Source organism: Tachysurus vachellii, chromosome 9 (genome assembly GCF_030014155.1).
Source record: "Tachysurus vachellii isolate PV-2020 chromosome 9, HZAU_Pvac_v1, whole genome shotgun sequence".
In the NCBI taxonomy this organism is placed as follows: domain Eukaryota; kingdom Metazoa; phylum Chordata; class Actinopteri; order Siluriformes; family Bagridae; genus Tachysurus; species Tachysurus vachellii.
The window spans coordinates 3,775,590-3,794,738 of NC_083468.1; the positions used below are offsets into that span (position 1 = coordinate 3,775,590).

At 35.3% G+C, this 19,149-nt stretch overlaps 1 protein-coding gene across 1 annotated transcript; it reads left to right on the top strand.

The window, feature by feature from the left end:
- Positions 1 to 1,620: 1,620 nt before the first annotated feature.
- LOC132851574 (uncharacterized) lies at positions 1,621 to 17,887 on the top strand. The gene is made up of 50 exons (XM_060878543.1): positions 1,621 to 1,662; positions 1,889 to 1,999; positions 2,192 to 2,280; positions 2,450 to 2,651; positions 2,741 to 2,854; positions 2,931 to 3,044; positions 3,136 to 3,224; positions 3,762 to 3,954; positions 4,034 to 4,147; positions 4,254 to 4,367; positions 5,003 to 5,091; positions 5,198 to 5,405; positions 5,489 to 5,602; positions 5,728 to 5,841; positions 5,959 to 6,047; positions 6,298 to 6,496; positions 6,578 to 6,691; positions 6,785 to 6,898; positions 8,295 to 8,383; positions 8,527 to 8,734; positions 8,833 to 8,946; positions 9,063 to 9,170; positions 9,290 to 9,378; positions 9,594 to 9,792; positions 9,877 to 9,990; positions 10,096 to 10,209; positions 10,352 to 10,440; positions 10,614 to 10,812; positions 10,894 to 11,007; positions 11,101 to 11,208; positions 11,316 to 11,404; positions 11,543 to 11,741; positions 11,832 to 11,945; positions 12,047 to 12,133; positions 12,229 to 12,317; positions 12,478 to 12,676; positions 12,759 to 12,872; positions 12,993 to 13,082; positions 13,181 to 13,269; positions 13,597 to 13,795; positions 14,177 to 14,290; positions 14,467 to 14,556; positions 14,655 to 14,743; positions 15,076 to 15,274; positions 15,653 to 15,766; positions 15,935 to 16,024; positions 16,127 to 16,215; positions 16,871 to 17,069; positions 17,155 to 17,268; positions 17,363 to 17,887. Exons 1-50 carry the CDS (start codon positions 1,654 to 1,656, stop codon positions 17,390 to 17,392), a joined length of 6,132 nt encoding a protein of 2,043 aa, XP_060734526.1. The 5' UTR covers positions 1,621 to 1,653; the 3' UTR covers positions 17,393 to 17,887.
- Positions 17,888 to 19,149: the final 1,262 nt, after the last annotated feature.

Below are 19,149 nucleotides of genomic sequence, written 5' to 3' on the forward strand. Positions count from 1 at the left end.
TCAGGAAGTTAAAGATCCATTGACACAGCAGCAGTCTGAGTCCCAGGACCTCCAACTTAGAGGTGAGCGTGAAGGGAATTATGGTTTTGAATGCTGAACTGTAGTCCACAAACTGCATTTTCGCATAATTTCCTTTTCTGCAGTCCAGGTGGCTCATCCTGGTGTGGAGAAGATGAGCAATGGCGTCCTCAGTAGAGCGGTTCTGGCGGTACGCGAACTGTAGTGGATCCAGTGTGTCTGGTAGTGATGCAGTGATGAAGTCTCTGACAAATCTCTCAAAGCACTTAATCACTACTGAGGTCAGAGCTACAGGGCGGTAGTCATTGAGGCAGGTGGGCTGGGGTTTCTTCGGGACAGGAACAATGGTGGACTGAAGCATGAGGGGGCAACAGACTGTTCCAGTGAGAGGTTGAATATCTCAGTGAACACCGGTGCTAGCTGGTCAGGACAGGCTTTCAGAACCCGACCTGTGATGCCATCTGGTCCTGCTGCCTTTCTGGTATTCACTCTCCTGAATGCCCTCCTCACGTCATGCTCTGAGATGGCGAACGTGTTTACATCTCCAGCTCTCTCAGCGCGCATGCTGTTTGTGCTGCTAGCATTGCTAGCGTGGTTAGCTGCAGCCTCAAAGCTAGCGTAAAAGGTGTTTAGCTCGTCAGCCAGAGAAGCGTCCGCATTCCCCATTCTAGAAGCAGGTGTTCTATAGTCCGTAATGTCTATATTCTATAGATTATAGAAAATTCCTCTCTTGTTGATGCAAAAATAGCTTCATGTATAATATAATATTTCTAAATGAAGAACAGTAAAATACGTATGTACAAGAATGACTGTAATCAATTAGGTTTATTATTAGGTTTAGGAAGATGAATACTTTAATTTGTGAAAAATATAGAAAAGATCCTAGTGTGACAAACATCGTTCGCTCTTACTAGTACATTCACGTGTGTTTGCATAGGTACAGTAGTACTTTGCGTAAAAGTGTATGGTAGTGACTGTGATCTATTATTATTTTGTACTATATTTATATTATTATAAGGTTTAGAAAGAGGAATGCTTTAATTCATGAAAAATTCACAGAAAAGATCCTAGTGTGACAAACTTAATCACTCTGTCATAACACTAGGCCTGAAGATTTATATATGAACTTAAAAAAGTAATTAATCTCACAGGAATAAGTGTATGTATGCAAACTTCAAAGGGAATTCTACACAAATTGCATGGCAAAGATCATATTATATTACCAGCAGATATACTGTATGCAAAATGTTTTCATGTAACACAGAAGGGAACCGATATATGCAAAACTGGCAATAGACGTAATTAAATGAAATGTACAGTTTAATATAATGTACTATTTAGAAAGAAAGAAAGAAAGAAAGAAAGAAAGAAAGAAACAAAAGACAGAAAGAAAGAAAGGAAAACGTTTCAATATAAAATGAATAACAAGTAATACTCAGAGCTTATGTTTATTCAGACTATACAAAAAAAACTGTGGTTTAAACAGTTCAAAAGCTCCTTGAGGCTTAACCTAAGGGTCAAAAGAAGGTCCACCCAATCGGCGGTACAGTATAAATCTACATGCGCACACAGAGACTCGTTCGGTCCTCACATTATTGTGTGTGTACATTTTCTTATTTGCGTATTATTGCCAACATGAGCTCCGTAAGTACAATTCTCCAAATTAATGTTTAATATGAACTAGCAAGTATATTCTTACTTCATGCTATATATAGTTTATTAATCTTTAATTATATTTGTGTTTGTGGGTTTTTTCATTCTTTCTAGATTATTTCTTCTTCTTCTTCTTCTTCTTCTTCTTATTATTATTATTATTATTATTATTATTATTTAATAATTTTTTTAATTAATTAATTTATTTTTTAAACAGGAGAGCCAATCCTTCTCGATCGTCGAGCAATCGAAAATTTCACTCACAGGAAGCACATTTACAAGCAACTTGTCTATTCCTCCTGAGGTTTCAAATCCAATCATCGAGCCTGTGCGTTAAATATAATAATATATTTATACAAATATATATATATATATATATATATATATATATATATATATATATATATATATATATATATATATATATACGTATATATATAATACATATATATTAATGATGTTTTAATTTTCTCTTATATTGATTCTTTTTCACTTGTGATATTCTTTGTGTTCTCCTAAGACACTTCCCTTTGTGGGTACAATCCCTGGAGGCTTAAAACCAGATACTGCTGTGTTGGTTCAGGGGGCTGTTCCTAACAATTCCAAACTGTAAGCTCTCGATTTACTTTTTAATCAAGTACATAAAGAACATGTCAACAAGTTTCCTGTACAAGGATCAGAATTATCGATTAATTATTAGGGATATGGTGTCTTTTGTATCATTTTCATTACATTATAATTTAAAAGATACATTTTTTTATTGTGTTTTTCTTCACAGCTTTGAGATAAATTTCCAGATAGGACAATCTTATGGTGATGGTATCGCATTTCACTTCAACCCTCGCATTACACTTAAATATGTTTACATGAACACCCTCAGAAATGGTAAATGGGAAAAAGATGAAACTGTTTATGACAAGCCCATCCCCAAAGAGACATCTTTCAGTGTGTTGATTCTCGCCAAGTCAGAGGGATATGAGGTGTGTTTTTTAAAGCTAAATTCTGCATAAATACTTTAAATCCAAAGAATATCTAAAGTAATAAATTGAAATTTCCCATGCTTCTGAAGGTTTACGTGAACGGTCTGTGGTACTATCTGTACAAACATCGCATTCCTCTAGAGCAAGTTTCAGCACTTGGCATTCGTGGAGATGTTTCTATTTCCATCTGTGGGTTTATCAATGTAAGTACAATCGGTTCATTCAAAAAATGTTTTTTGTAAATTAAATTAATTAATCAAGATCATTTTTAATCTTCAGAACTGGAGCAAAACGTCTCTATGTATGGAGCAATCGAAAATCACAGGCTTGGGGAGATCGTTCTTGAAAATGTTACCCATCCCATCAGAGCTTGAAAACCCAGTCATTCAACCTGTGAGTTAAAACACATTTGTACAGCTAGCGTTACTTCTAGTCATTTTTCCATATTATATAATACATTTATATTTTGTTCTCTGTGCTACAGAAAATACCTTATAGTGGTCCTATTTCTGGAGGGATAAATCCAGGAATGGCTCTGTTTATCCAAGGGACTATTAATCCATCTGGAAACCAGTGTGTTGATCAAAAACCTATATATATTATATATTATCATAATAAAAAAGGGTGTAACAATACATCTGAATAATTGTGAAACGTCGAAACTATTACACTATTTGAACACCATGGATTAGATTTTATACGGATACACAACCAGATTATAGTTAAAAGAGTTGCTTTGTTTATTCATGCAAATTTGTAAGAAATTTTATGATGGTACATTTTGTTTACAATTTTGCTATGATCCCCTGTTTATAGCAACATTTTGTATTTAAATTATTTTTGAACCGAAAAAAAAAAAATCAATTTGATTTGCAATTTGTGTTTTTTTTTTCTCAAAAATTTCAATTCATTATAATTTCTTTAAAATGTACCAGGAATTAAATTCTCTAAATACTTTTTAAATGAATCTTGTGTATCGTTACAACCCTAATCTTTTAATATCAAGCTCATTTATTTTACTGATACTAATCATTTTGCATAACTGTTATTTATTTATTTATTTGTTTGTTTGTTTGTTTGTTTGTTTGTTAATTTATTTATTTATTAAAGGGTTTCAGTAGATTTCAAAGAGAAGAGCACTGGTGCAATCCCGTTTACTTTTAATCCACGTATTGGTCAATATGTGTACATGAACACCTTCAGAAATGGCATCTGGGAAAAAGAGCAATTAGTCGTAGATAAGCCCTTCACCAAAGGAGGAACCTTCGGTATACTGATTGTTGTCCGTTCAGATTGTTTCCAGGTATGGAACTTGATTGATATTATCAAAATGTTTGAAATTAACTCCAAGTCATGTCTCTGAGTGTGTAACTCTTCTCTAGATCTTTGTAAATGGGTGGGGACACTGCTCATACACACACCGCATGTATTTGGGTAAAATTACTACACTCAGCATTTGGGGAGATGCTTGTATCCACTACTTTGGCTTTGCTTATGTAAGTAAACCAATTTTTTTTTTTTATAATAATGTATTTAGTGTATTTAAGTGAATAAATGCTTTCGTTCCATCGTTTTCATTCAATGTTTACATTGTTACATCAGAACTGGTGCAGATCACCTTTTTTTAAGGACCAATTGAAAATCACAGATAAGGGTACCTCAGTCAAAAGTCCTTTAGTCATCCCTTCTGAAATTACAAAGGCAGTCATCCAGCCTGTGAGTAAAACCACACTTCCAAAGTTGATAAATGTGTGTGTGTGTGTGTGTGTGTGTGTGTGTGTGTGTGTGTGTGTGTGTGTGTGTGTGAGACAAATGTATTATTTATTATTTATATAGAGAGCAATAGACTCATTTAATACAAGAACATTAATTCCAATTTATATTACTGACACAAACCTGATTGAAAAGTATATAATAAACGTATATAGAAGAATATTTACATGAATTTCTGTGTTTCTTTGTATTTAGTCCATCTTCTCCTTGCTTTAAACACTTCATGATCTCTTTTAGATCAAATCCATCAGATAAGGCATTAATCTGTTTGATCTATGCCTTATCTGATGGATTTGATCTAAAAGAGATCATGTGTAATGTTTAATTACAACTTGGACAACAAGTACAAGGATTAATTAACAAGGAAAAATCTGCATATATTTAAAATAAAATAAATAATACAGAAGCTTGTATATTACATATTCAATAAGGAATACATTGAACATTCACTTCATTAAACATTTAAAAATCTTCTGTTCATTTTCAATGTTAAAGGAAACTAAAACATAATGTGGAATCAAATGTTTGGATACAACTTTATATGAAAATGCATTTATGTCTGTTATTTTGTACTACAGAAAATCCCCTATACTGGACCAATATCTGGACAGTTAAGACCCGGAATGGCTCTGTATGTCCGTGGAACTGTTCTTACAGATGACTGCCAGTAAGGTTTTAGTCTTCTCCTTAAACAAAGTTTAGAAAAAATCAATAGATAAACAACTACAGACATACCGCATCAGCTAGTCTTAACTCTTGTCTTTCTATTACAGGTTTGGAATCGCATTTGGAGCGCGTAAAAATACATATGATGAGGATTCTGACGTCCCTTTTGTTTTCAACCCGCGGTTTGATCAGTACATATACCAGAGCAACTACAAGAATAACGTCTGGAACAAAGAAGAGTTGGTCTATGATAAACCCTTCGTCAAAGGAGAAAATTTTACTGTGGTGATTGTCATCCTTAAGGAAGGATATGAGGTCTGTTGTAATATTATATTAATAATTTTCATAAAATAACCACATAAAATCATGAATTTAAATTGAAAAATGATTTTTTGCAGGTTTATGTGAATGGAACAAGACACTCCTTGTTCAGGCATCGTGACGCTTTACAAGACATTGAAAGAATTGGCATTTGGGGAGGTGTTTCAGTCCTTTTCTTTGGTTTCCTTGAGGTAAATCAAAAAGTCTCTTGAAATTCATTTAATTTCGTAAAAGCAGATGAAAAGCTTTTCCAGCCGCACTCACATACTAAGCATCATATTGGATGCCTCCATCAAACATGATGTTTTTTTATTAGGACTGGACTGCATCATCGTGCTTTAAGGAACTATCAAAGACCATAGCTGTGGGGAGTTCCCCCTTGAGTATTTTTTCCATCCCATCTGAACTTTCAAACCTACTCATCCAGCCTGTGAGTTCAACAACATTTTGTCTTCACAAAAAAATTGCATTCATAATTTTGTATTTATTCATTGATTATCTTTTATGATGAATATGAATAAGAATTGTAACAGTATTTGTGCTACAGCAACTTCCCTACCGCGGACCAATAAATGTAGACATAAAACCAGGAATGGCTTTCTATGCCGAAGGAACTGTTCTTGGAAATGCCAATGAGTATGCTATCGTCTCGCTCTCTCTCTTTAAAAATCTAGAAAAGTCTATAAGTTATATAGTTACAGAATTGTTTATTTTTTTTTTTTTTTAAATCCTTACTGTTACTTGCTTACTTACCAGCTTGTATTTTCCATTTTGAAATAAAATATTCTAAAATACATGCATTATATATATATTTTTTAAAAATTATAAAATACATGTATTATATGTATTATAAAATATCTAAAAAATATATATTTTTTTTTTACAGCTTTTTAATAAATTTCCTTGTAGGCCCAAGTACAACTGATGACGTTCTAATTACGTTTAACCCACGAATCGGTCAGTACTTATACCTGAACACCTACAGGAATGGTGCCTGGGAAAAGGAGCAATTGGCTGCTTATCAACCTTTTAATAAGGGAACGGCTTTCAACGTTCTGATTGCAGTCACTCCTCAATACTATGAGGTGTGTCTCCTGAATTCACTGATTGACAACTGACATTTAAATCAATCAATCAAAATTCACACATATGCAAATGTTCCACAGATGTATGTGAATGGAAAAAGACACAGCACGTACGCACACCGCATTCCTTTTGAAAGAATTAAAACACTTGTCATTATGGGGGATGTCAAGATCAACTTTTGTGGCTTTACCAATGTAAGTAAGACTGTTTGAGTCTTGTTGTGACTGACTAGGAGCCCTTTTGTTTCTCAAATTTTTTTTATTAAATGTCATGTTTTATTTTTACAGAACTGGAGGAGGTCATACACCTTAAAGTACCAACCACAACTCACAGATGTAGGAAACACCTTCACAAGTCTGTTGCCAGTCCCATCAGAACTTTTACATGCAGTCATCCAGCCTGTGAGTCAAAGCACATATAGGAACGATGTTGTTTTTGATGAATCTTTGAACAAAGCCAAGATACCGTGGTATATCTCAATAAATAAATATACTACTAGTACTAAAATGTAGACATGTGTATAGAGTGAACACATAACAATCACATACTATTAAACAAGGATTTGCAATCCCCCTGCCAGCACCCCCTCTGCTGGACTGGCAGTGAATTGTCCTAATAGTCGTTACGCTGACCCGGTTCCTATAAAAGGTACCGAGACACAGCGTCATGGCTGACTCTATGGAAACGCATAGCATCAGCCATGACGCACCTTTGAGTTGCCTCAGAAGGTAACGACATCATTGTTCATCATATAAGTTCAACAGAAATTAGAATCAAGGTATTACAGCCAAGAAGGTTAGAAATAATATTTTTTTCATTTGAAATATCAATCAAAAATAATCCAATAAAAATGCAATATTTAGAGTGCTACAGATACTACTGTACCTGTAGGTTTATTGACGTAATCTAAAAGATTTCCCATCATGCCTCCCATCAAACTGCTTTCCCTGCTTTGGCTGCTCAATAGGGTTACATCCATTAGAGACAGAATTCCAGTTGACTGCCTCTTCTCTAAATTCCTTAAATACAGTAGGTCTTGGAGCAATGATTTGGAGGAGCATTTTGGATTGTAGTTCTGTTCTAGTATGAAATTGCCCACAATAAATAATCCACATAGAATGGCAGAGCGCTCCAAAATGGAGAGACAGCATTCCTTGTTTAAGTTTCCCATTTTACCAGCATTACAGCACCTCCAGAACATCACACCATCTCCTCCACCATCTTTTTACTCGTTCTGAACCTCACTAATGTTACTCTCTGATTCATTCTGCACAAACCACAAACTTTTTTTCAACACTGCTCAAATCCAGTTTATGCTGTTCTAAGATCTATTCATTTTCAAGGCAGTTTCTTGCATGGAATGAACTTTTTTCTTTCTAATAAAAAAAACAACAACAAAAAAAACATTTTGACAAACATTTGAAGAATGTTCTGTCTTTGTTAGCTTCTATGTTGCACATATAATACAAAAAACAATCGCTAATGCTTCAGATACCCAAGTAGCCCAATGTGTTTTCAGCAGTGCTAACATAATTGCACAAGGTGTTTCTAATGAGGAATTCATCTTTTAACATGAAAACTGTGTTAATATTTTCTTAAAATGAGTTAACTATTTCTATACGTCTGTAAAGCCGCTTGAGACAATGTAAATTGTTAAAAGCGCTATACAAATAAATTTAACTGAATTGAATAATAATCTGATAAATCTGATTATAATAAATTATTATTATAAGAAAAAAAAGTTTTTAGTATTTTAGCAAAGTGATGTTCTTTAATAATTGCATATGTTTTTCATAGACAATTCCTTATGCGAATACAATCCAAGAAGGATTAAAACCAAACATGGCCGTGTTATTCCAAGGTGTTCTTCCTGCACATGCCCAAAGGTATACTCTCGTTTTACTGTTAAAACACAAAAAAAATGAAAGTATAAAGTACTTATAAGTGTCTATATGTATTTATAGATTGATTAGAAATACTAGAACATACAATAAATGTTTTTGTAACACTTCCATTTTTTTCTTTACAGCTTTGAGATTAATTTTAAAACCGGGCAGTATATTGATGACAGCTATAATGACATCGCGTTTCAGTTCAACCCTCGCATTGGACAAAACGTGTACATGAACAGCTACATAGCCGAGAGCTGGGGGAAGGAGGAATGCGTCTCTGACAAGCCCTTTATCAAGGGAGCAGCTTTCCAATTATTTATCATCATCACAACTGATGGATTTGAGGTGCATAATTGTGATCATTTGCAGAATGTTGAAAAAAAAACAAGCAAAAGAGATGTGTTCATTAAAAGTGTTAAATTAAAAATACCTAATTTTTGCAGGTCTTCGTTAATGGCATGAGGCATTGCATGTTCAAGCACCGCTTTCCCCTAGAGAAAATTACAACATTAGGCATTTGTGGGGACGTTTCCATCCTTGTCTTTAGTTTTATTGATGTAAGTAAAGTCATTGAAACTGATGTCTTTTTAGGAAATGGATGAAGTGTATTTTATGGTCATGCTGGTACCGTAACAATGACGATTGACTTTAAAAATTGACGATCTGTTATCAGGACTGGAGCACACTGAACTTGAGCCAATCAAATAACAGAGTCATGGGGAGTTTAGATTCAAGACCATCATCTCTGCCATTAGCGGTGACAGGTCCATTCATCCAGCCTGTAAGTTCATGTGTAGGTAATATTAATATGTGATGGATAGTTATATAATATAATATTTAAATACAGCCATGCACCCTGAAGAAATTATACATGATTTTTTTTTTATGTACTTTTATCAGACACTTCCTTATGTGAGTAAAATTGCAGGAGGAATAAGACAAAATATGGCTTTGTACTTCCAAGGGATTATTCCTTTAATTAGCAAAGGGTATGTTTTTGGATTCCTTTCAAAATAAAATGCAGAAAATCCGACTCCATTTTAGCAATTACAAAAGTATCAGCTATAAATTACTTCTTCAAAAAACACTAAAATATTTTTGCTTTACATCACAGTGTAATTATTAATTCGTTCATCATTTATCGCATATTCCTGACCTGCTATTTTATGATTCATTTTCTTTTTCTTTTTTTTTTTTTTCACAGCTTTAAAATAAATTTAAAAACAGGGGAGTCTGAGACTGATGACATCGCTTTGCAATTCAACCCCCACAGTGGTCAATTTGTCGACCTGAACAGCTTCAAAAACGGTAGCTGGGGGAGGGGGAAATGTGTTTCTTACAGTCCCTTCAGCAAGGGAGCAGGCTTCTATATGTTTATTGTAATCAAGTCAGACAACTATCAGGTGCGCTTTTTAGATTATTTTCCCTATAACAAGCACTTCTTATAATAACACTTATAAACACTCGTAATTCTAACCCATCTCCAGGTGTTTGTGAACGGCTTGCAGCACTCTACGTATAAGCACTATGTTCCTCTGGAGAAAATTTCCACAATTGATATCCGCGGTGATGTTTCCAAACCAATCTATGGTTTAATTGATGTATGTACAATCGTTTCTTATGAATATATCCGAAATGTGCTCTCTTTCCAAACTGTTCCATTAAAGATCATGTCCCATATATTCCTTTCCTATTCTTCTCATCAGAACTGGAGCAGCACATGCTTATGTTTGGATCAATCAAGACTCACAGGCATGGGGAACACGTTTTCAAGCCTGTTAAATACCCCTGCAGATCTGTCATATCTAGTCATTCAGCCTGTGAGTTTACAGCAGATACAGTACAAATCAACAAAAGCACCATGACAATGTTTGAAAAATTCATCCTTAGAATTAGTTTATTCGTGAATGTTTTAATATATGGATGCCTACTGTTTCAGCATATTGTTCATGCTCTTTCCAGACACTACCCCATTTAGCCAGTGTACCCGGAGGATTAAGAACAGATATGGCAGTATACTTTCAAGGGGCTGTTCCTGCACATGCTGTAATGTAGGGTCTCACTTTCTTCCTAGTGCATAAAAAGGAAATGATAAATCACAGCACATAGTACACAGTACAAGCAAAATAACTCAATGACCATTAACATATTGTGCATCATGTCATTTTTTTTAAAAGCATGACAGCTTTTACCTGTATTTGAATTATTCTAATTTTCTTTGCAGCTTTGAGATTAACTTCCAAACAGGTTGGTATGCAGAGGGTGACCTCGCTTTTCACTTTAGCCCTCGCATCGGGGATTTCGTATACTTGAACAGCTACAAAAATGGCAAATGGGAGAGCAATGAATCTGCCCCCATCAAACCCTTTACAAAGGAAACCTCCTTTAATATGTTTGTTGTCATCAAGTCAGAAGGCTATGAGGTATGTTTCTTAAGATACTTTAAATAGAAACCAAATGTTATATGAAATATGGACCCCTGTGCATTTACCTTGCTTTTTCAGGTCTATGTGAATGGATTGTTCTACTGTTTGTTCAAGCACCGCCAACCTATAGAGAATATTTGTGCTATTAGTATATATGGAGATGTTTCAATCCCCATCTATGGAATTATTGATGTAAGTGAAGCTGTTTCTTAGAGTCTTGTACAGGTAAATACATGTTTTGCATAATAATCTGAATTAATGAAGAATATGTCCAATTTTTATCAGAACTGGAGCAAATCCTCTTTCATTGCGGACCGATCTAAAATCACAGCCAAGGGGAGTCAAAGTCTGTTACCGCTACCAGCAGAGGTTTCACAGCCAATAATCCAGCCTGTGAGTTAAACTGTGGAATCAACGGAGATGAAACATGTTCAAGATGAAATTTGTAAGTCATTCCTTAATGTATGTGTCATTTTAAATATTGGTTGTGTTTTGTCCAGGCACTTCCCTATGTGGGTAAGATCACAGGAGGGTTAAAGCCAGACATGGCTGTGTTCTTCCAAGGGACTATTCCTACACATGCTAAAAGGTACAACCAAATATATGAAATTGTAGATAAGACAAGTAATATTAAAATAGTTTTGAGGAGCCAAAACATTTTGAAGATCAGAAACATTTCAATTTGGTGTCCATTAATTTACAGTATTCTTTTTTAATCTATTTAAAGCTTTGAAATAAATTTCAAAACGGGACCGTCTGATGGTGATGACATTGCATTTCATTTCAATCCTCGCCTTGGAGCATTTGTCTACCTAAACAGCTTCAGAAACGGTAGCTGGGAAAAAAGGGAACCAACACCGGATATACCCTTCCTTAGGGGAACAGCCTTAAATATGTTTGTTGTCATCACCTCAGAGGGCTATGAGGTGTTTTTTCATGTCAATATGCAGAACAATATTGTAAAAGAGTAACATTTAAGAGCATTAGTTATTAACATTATTTATTGTTATTCCCAGGTCTATGTGAATGGCATAATTTATTACATCTTCAAGCATCGCATTCCTCTAGAGAAAGTTTCCATACTTGCCATTCGTGGAGATGTTATACTTCCCATCTGTGGCATTACTGGTGTAAGTTAAACACTTACGGTGTAAGCTGAATGTTCCTGTACATATTTTTTTCTAATGGGCAAGATCTTTCTTTGAAGAACATTTTTATGTTTTTCCTTAAGAACTGGAAGACCTGTTCGTTCTGCACTAAAGGAACCACTAGCTCTACACCTGTCCCTAAAGATGTTTCATATCTGATCAGCAACCCTGTGAGTAAACCAGAACACTGGCTTTAATATGACAACATAACAACTGTCAATCATTCTCCTCCATGATATTTATTTTATTTTATTTTATTTTAAAGACACTTCCCTATATAACTGACTTCCCAGGAAATTTAAAACAAGACATGATTATACTTGTCCAAGGGACTGTTCCTGCAGATGCCAAAAGGTATGCAATTAAATTTAAATGAAAAAATTCATGCAGTATTGAAGTACTATAATTAGTACTATAATATAATGTGTCAATAACACTCAAATGGATAGTTCAATTAAATTTAAAGACAATGTTTAAACACAGATATTTGTAATACTCATGTTTCCCTTCACAGCTTTGACATAAATTTCAAAACGGGGCCATCTGATAGAGATGACATCGCTTTAAATTTCAACCCTCAATTCGGTGAGTACGTCTACCTGAACACCGTCCGTAATGGTACCTGGGAGAAGCATGAAACTGCACCTGACAAACCTTTCAGCAAGGGAGCAGCTTTCCAAATTCTTCTAGTCATTAAATCTGAGGGCTATGAGGTGTGTATGGATACTGATTTGATTAAATGAAAATAAATGCACACAAAATTGTAGTAAACAATATTGTGCATCGTTTCCACAGGTCTACGTCAACGGCATACTACTCTGCATGTATAAGCACCGTATTCCTTTTCAGAAAGTTACAACACTTGCCATTGGTGGAGATGTTTCTCTTTCCATCTGTGGTTTTATTGATGTAAGTCTGATGCAACTTTCTTGCTGTTAATGCTTTATTTGTAAGCTGAATATTCTTAGACATATGTTTTATAGTTGACCTGTTATTTTGAAGAACATGCTTGATCTTTTTTCTCTTCAGAACTGGATGAGCTCTTCCTTTTACCAACTTATAGTGGCTTCAAGCCCTACACCCATCCCTAAAGCTGTTACATTTCCAATCAGCAACCCTGTGAGTAAAAATATGAGTATAACATGTCAGAAATAACTTTGTATAGTCACCCAGCCTCATGGACACCTGATGGCTTACATTGCTTCTGATCCCTACAGACACTTCCCTTTGTGGGTAAAATCCAAGAAGGGATACAACAAGATGCAGCTTTACTTTTCCAAGGGACTGTTCCAGCAGATGCCAAAAGGTATGATCTTACAATATTTTTAAATGGACACAAAACATGGAGATAAATCTCAAGGAATTTAAATTGTATTTTTTGTTTCTAGTAGTCACAGGTATGAGTCCTGGGATAATCATATGATACATTAATTTATTGCCTATAGAAAAAAAGAGTTGTGCTTTCACCTCCTAAGATCTGTGTAAGAACCTCATATCATCTCAGGGAGTTTTTCCCTGCTCATTTTGGCTTGCTTATTAGGAATCTAGCTCTACAATGGGAGTTCTATTAACCTGCGTTATGTTTTAAGATATACGACATTTGCAGTATTTTTTATCATTTTCTTTTTTACAGTTTTGAAATAAATTTTAAAACGGGTCCGTCTGACAAGGATGACATCGCTTTCCAATTCAATCCTCGCTTTGGTCAATACATCTACCTGAACTCCTTTAGAAATGGAAAGTGGGAGAAGGAGGAAACTGCCCCTGACACATCCTTCACCAAGGGAGCACCCTTCCAAATTATTGTAGTCTTCAAATCTGAGGGCTATGAGGTGTGATGTTTATGATTGTTTGTACAGGTTTTTTTTTTCCTGGAAAAAATGACATTGTGGCAAAATATTTAGCATATTTATCATATTCATCTAGAATTTCATAATATAAGATAAACCTATTCCTAGAGCCACTTTACATTAATTTTACACTCAAAATGCTCTATTGACTATAGGTAATATTTTTAATAACTTTAAGCATTCATTTATAAAATCAATCAATCAATCAAAACTAATTATCTACCTAATCACTTTAAAACATGTAGTGAGTAAGAACATTTAAAAGCAAGCTGAATAACCTTACGTTTGATTTATTATTACCTCATACTGAGAAATATTAGGTACATTTTCTCAGAATGTCCAGACATTTCATTTCATTTCCAGGTGTATGTGAATGGCGTGAAATGTTGCCTGTTCAATCATCGCATCCCTCTAGAGAAAGTTTCAACACTTGGCTTTAGCGGCAATGTTTCCATGCCCATGTGTGATCTTATTTCTGTAAGTAAAACAGTATCTTGACATTAATGTTTTAAGTGTATATAATAAACGTGGTTGTTATTATTCATATTGGGTTTTGTGTGTGTGTGTGTGTGTGTGTGTGTGTGTGTGTGTGTGTGTGTGTGTGTGTGTGTGTGTGTGTAAACATCCTTGATATTTTCCTATCTTCTCTTCAGAACTGGAAGACCTCTTCCTTTTACCAACTTATAATGGCTTTAAGCCCTACACCCATCATTAAAGCTGTTACATTTCCAATCAGCAACCCTGTGAGTAAAAATATGAGTATAACATGTCAGAAATAACTTTGTATAGTCACCCAGCCTCATGGACACCTGATGGCTCACATTGCTTCTGATCCCTACAGACACTTCCCTTTGTGGGTAAAATCCAAGAAGGGATACAACAAGATGCAGCTTTACTTTTCCAAGGAACTGTTCCAGCAGATGCCAAAAGGTATGATCTTACAATATTTTTAAATGAACACAAAACATGGAGATAAATCTCAAGGAATTTAAATTGTATTTTTTGTTTCTAGTAGTCACAGGTATGAGTCCTGGGATAATCATATGATACAGTACATTAATTTATTTCCTATAAAAAAAAGAGTTGTGCTTTCACCTCCTAAGATCTGTGTAAGAACCTCATGTCATCTCAGGGAGTTTTTCCCTGCTCATTTTGGCTTGCTTATTAGGAATCTAGCTCTACAATGGTAGTTCTATTAACCTGCATTATGTTTTAAGATATACGACATTTGCAGTATTTTTTATCATTTTCTGTTTTTACAGTTTTGAAATAAATTTTAAAACGGGTCCGTCTGACAAGGATGACATCGCTTTCCAATTCAATCCTCGCTTTGGTCAATACATCTACCTGAACTCCTTTAGAAATGGAAAGTGGGAGAAGGAGGAAACTGCCCCTGACACATCCTTCACCAAGGGAGCACCCTTCCAAATTATTATAGTCTTCAAATCTGAGGGCTATGAGGTGTGATGTTTATGAATGTTTGTACAGGTTTTTTTTTTTTCTAGAGAAAATGACATTGTGGCAAAATATTTAGCATATTTATCATATTCATCTAGAATTTCATATTATTAGATAAACCTATTCCTAGAGCCACTTTACATTAATTTTACACTCAAAATGCTCTATTGACTATAGGTAATATTTTTAATAACTTTAAGCATTCATTTGTAAAATCAATCAAGCAAGACTAATTATCTACCTAATCACTTTAAAGCATGTAGTGAGTAAGAACATTTAAAAGCAAGCTGAATAACCTTACGTTTGATTTATTATTACCTCATACTGAGAAATATTAGGTACATTTTCTCAGAATGTCCAGACATTTCATTTCATTTCCAGGTGTATGTGAATGGCGTGAAATGTTGCCTGTTCAATCATCGCATTCCTCTAGAGAAAGTTTCAACACTTGGCTTTAGCGGCAATGTTTCCATGCCCATGTGTGATCTTATTTCTGTAAGTAGAACAGTATCTTGCTATTAATGTTTTAGGTGTATATAATAAACGTGGTTGTTATTATTCATATAGTTTTTTTTTGTTTGTTTTTTTTTTTTTTTTTTGTGTGTGTGTGTGTGTGTGTGTGTGTGTGTAAACATCCTTGATATTATCCTCTCTTTTCTTCAGAACTGGAAGACCTCTCCCTTATTCTCGGGTATGGGTACCACAAGCACTACAACCATACCTTTAGAGGTTGCTTATGCAGTCAAAAACCCTGTGAGGAAACCAGCACATAACACAACACATCTGACAGAATTTTTTTTACAGACTAAACTGATATGTGTACCTGATTGTTCACATTGTTTTTGCTCAATACAGACACTTCCCTATATGGGGAATTTCCAAGGAAAGGTTAAACAAGACATGGCTGTACTTTTCCAAGGGACTGTTCAAACAGACTGCAAAAGGTATGGTCTTAAAAACCTGGAAAGTGTGCCAAATCATCAAAGGGAAGCACAATCAAACACACATTCTGGATAAATTAGATGGCACTCATTCACATTTATGGCATTTGGCAGACATTTTTATCCTGAGTGACATTTTATCCTATTTTTTTATACAACTAAGCAATTGAGGGTTACGAGCCTGACTCAGAGACCCAGCTTAGTGGACCTGGGATTTAAACTCACAACCTTGTGATCAATACCTTGTGATCAGAACACTATAGCCACTACACTACCACATCAATCACTAACTCAATCACTAACACGTGTTTTTAGACTGGGAGAGGAAACGCCAGACTCGGGGTGGAGAAGGGAATCAAGACCCCAATCCCTGAGATGTAATTCAAACGTACTAACAATTAAGCCAGCGTGTCCATCTCTCAAAAGCCACTGGAATGGCTTTTGAGCATTGAACAATGAACATTCAGAAATTGGCAAATAGGAGCAATATAGTTATAAAAGCAAGGGAACATTATGCATTATACAGTAGTGTAGAATAAGAGTTCTAATAAACTAATACTACACACTACTGTAAATACATTTAATACTTCCTGTTGTCACCCAGATGAGAATGAGTTCCCTGTTTGAGTCTGATCTTCTTTATGGTTTTTCTTTACAGATTTGAAATAAATTTCCAAACGGGGCAAGGTGTAAATGATGACGTTGCATTTCACTTTAATCCCCGGATTGAAAATTATACTGCCTTGAACAGCCGCAAAAATGGCAGCTGGCTGAAGGAGGAAACTGCACCCATTAAACCCTTTGCTAAGGGAGCAGCCTTCCAAATTATTGTTGTTTTTAAATCAGAAGGATATGAGGTGATTTTTATTTATTTATTTATTTATTTATTTATTTATTTATTTATTTAGAACTATACAGTGTAAAACCATTAAATTTATACAGGTTTACGTGAACAGCAAGAGCCACTGCACATTTAAACATCGCATACCTTTTGAGAAAGTTTCCGCCATTGGCATACATGGTGACGTTAACATGCAGCTCATTTGTTTTATTGATGTAAGATTTTTACTGCTTCCATTTTATTGAACATTTTAAAAAAAAAGATGATACCTCCATTGAATAATATGTTCTTTATTTCTTTTTCCATCAGAGCTGGAAGAGCGTATCCATGAGTATGTAATAATTAAGAAGACTAACACGTGCACATGGAGCAGAAGTTCCAGAGACACACTTAAATAAATACTCGCTTTTTTGAAATCATGTTAACAACATCTTGTTATCATTCTGTTTTACTGCTTGTGCAAACTTATGCCTAATATGAAAACTACACTGTGCAGTTAAAAAAAAGTCACACTACTTTAATTAGTCTATTAATTGTTTCAGTCCCTCAGTCCAAGAAACACATAAACTTTCGCATATGAAGTAATAGGACTATGCAGTTATATTGTCATTTAGCATGTAGTTAACATGTTTTCACCATTTGCATATTTCAGACAAATTTATAAACATATAGAAGTCCCAATAATTCCTTTGGTATTCTCTCTGCTTTGTCTATATGTCTATATGCAAAAATGCAAAAAAATTTGGTTTTTGGGGCTATTAATATCATGCGTGTTTAGTCTTGTTTTAGAAAATTGGACACCTTGCTGGGAAACTGTGGGCAACTGCGCTTTGTCTGGACATTTCTTTTGTTAACTCTTTGTTAATTGATTTTATTATTTTTTTTTGTTAATTCTCAATAAAGATAAGATATACCTTTATTCATCCCACAATGGGGAAATTTCTCTGTTACAGCAGCAAAGACAAAGAAATGCAAATATATAAAAAGAATAGAGACAAAATATAATATACAGATAATTTACATATAATAACATATAAACATATAATTTACGCTAACAGATATATTGCACACAGGTAATATTGCACGTTTTTCAAAATTTCTGTTATGAAGAAATTTATAGAGGGAGAAAAGAGCATCTGTATCGCTCCTTCAGACACTTAGGATGTAACAGTCTGTCACTGAAGGAGCTGCTCAGAGATGAAATCGTTTCATACAGGGGGTCAGAGTCGTTCTCCAGCGATGATGACAGTTTTGCTACCATCCTCCTTTCTCCCACCTCCTGTACAGTGTCCAGAGGAATCCCCAGGACTGAGCTGGTCTTCCTGATCAGCTTGTCCAGTCTCTTCCTCTCTTCAGTAGAGATGCTGCTGCACCAGCATACCACACCATAGAATATGACTGAGGCCACCACAGAGTCAAAAAAGGTCTTCAGTAGCTCTCCCTGCACTCCAAAAGACCTTAGTCTCTTCAACAGAAAGAGTCTGCTCTGCTCTTTCTTATAGTTTGCCTCAGTATTGTCTGTCCAGTCCAGTTTGCTGTTCAGATGGACACACATGTATTTGTAAGTCCTTTCCCTGAATGATCAATGGGGGTAATGAAGTTTGTTTGTGCCTACGGAAATCCACCACCAGTTCTTTGGTTTTCCCCCGCATTTAACTGGAGGCAGCTCCGCTGGCACCAGTCCACAAAGTTCTGGATCAGTTCTCTGTACTCCCTGTCATCAGCGTCTGTGATCACGATGGCAGAGTCAACAGAGAACTTCTGCAGGTGACAGGTTGCTGAGCTGAACATGAAGTCTGCAGTGTATACGGTGAAGAGGAACGGGGCCAGAACTGTTCCCTGCAGGGCTCCAGTGTTGCAGACAACCATGTTAGACATGTCGAGACAGTCACGAGTCCTCACATTCTGTTGTCGATCTGTGAGGTAGACCAATATCCAGGCAGACAGATGATGGTCCACTCCCATCTTATCCCTCAGAAGCACAGGTTGGATGGTATTAAAAGCACTAGAGAAGTCAAAAAACATGACTCTCACTGTACTCCCAGCCTCTTCCATCTGGTCTTTTTGGACTCTGAACATTCAGAAATTGGCAAATA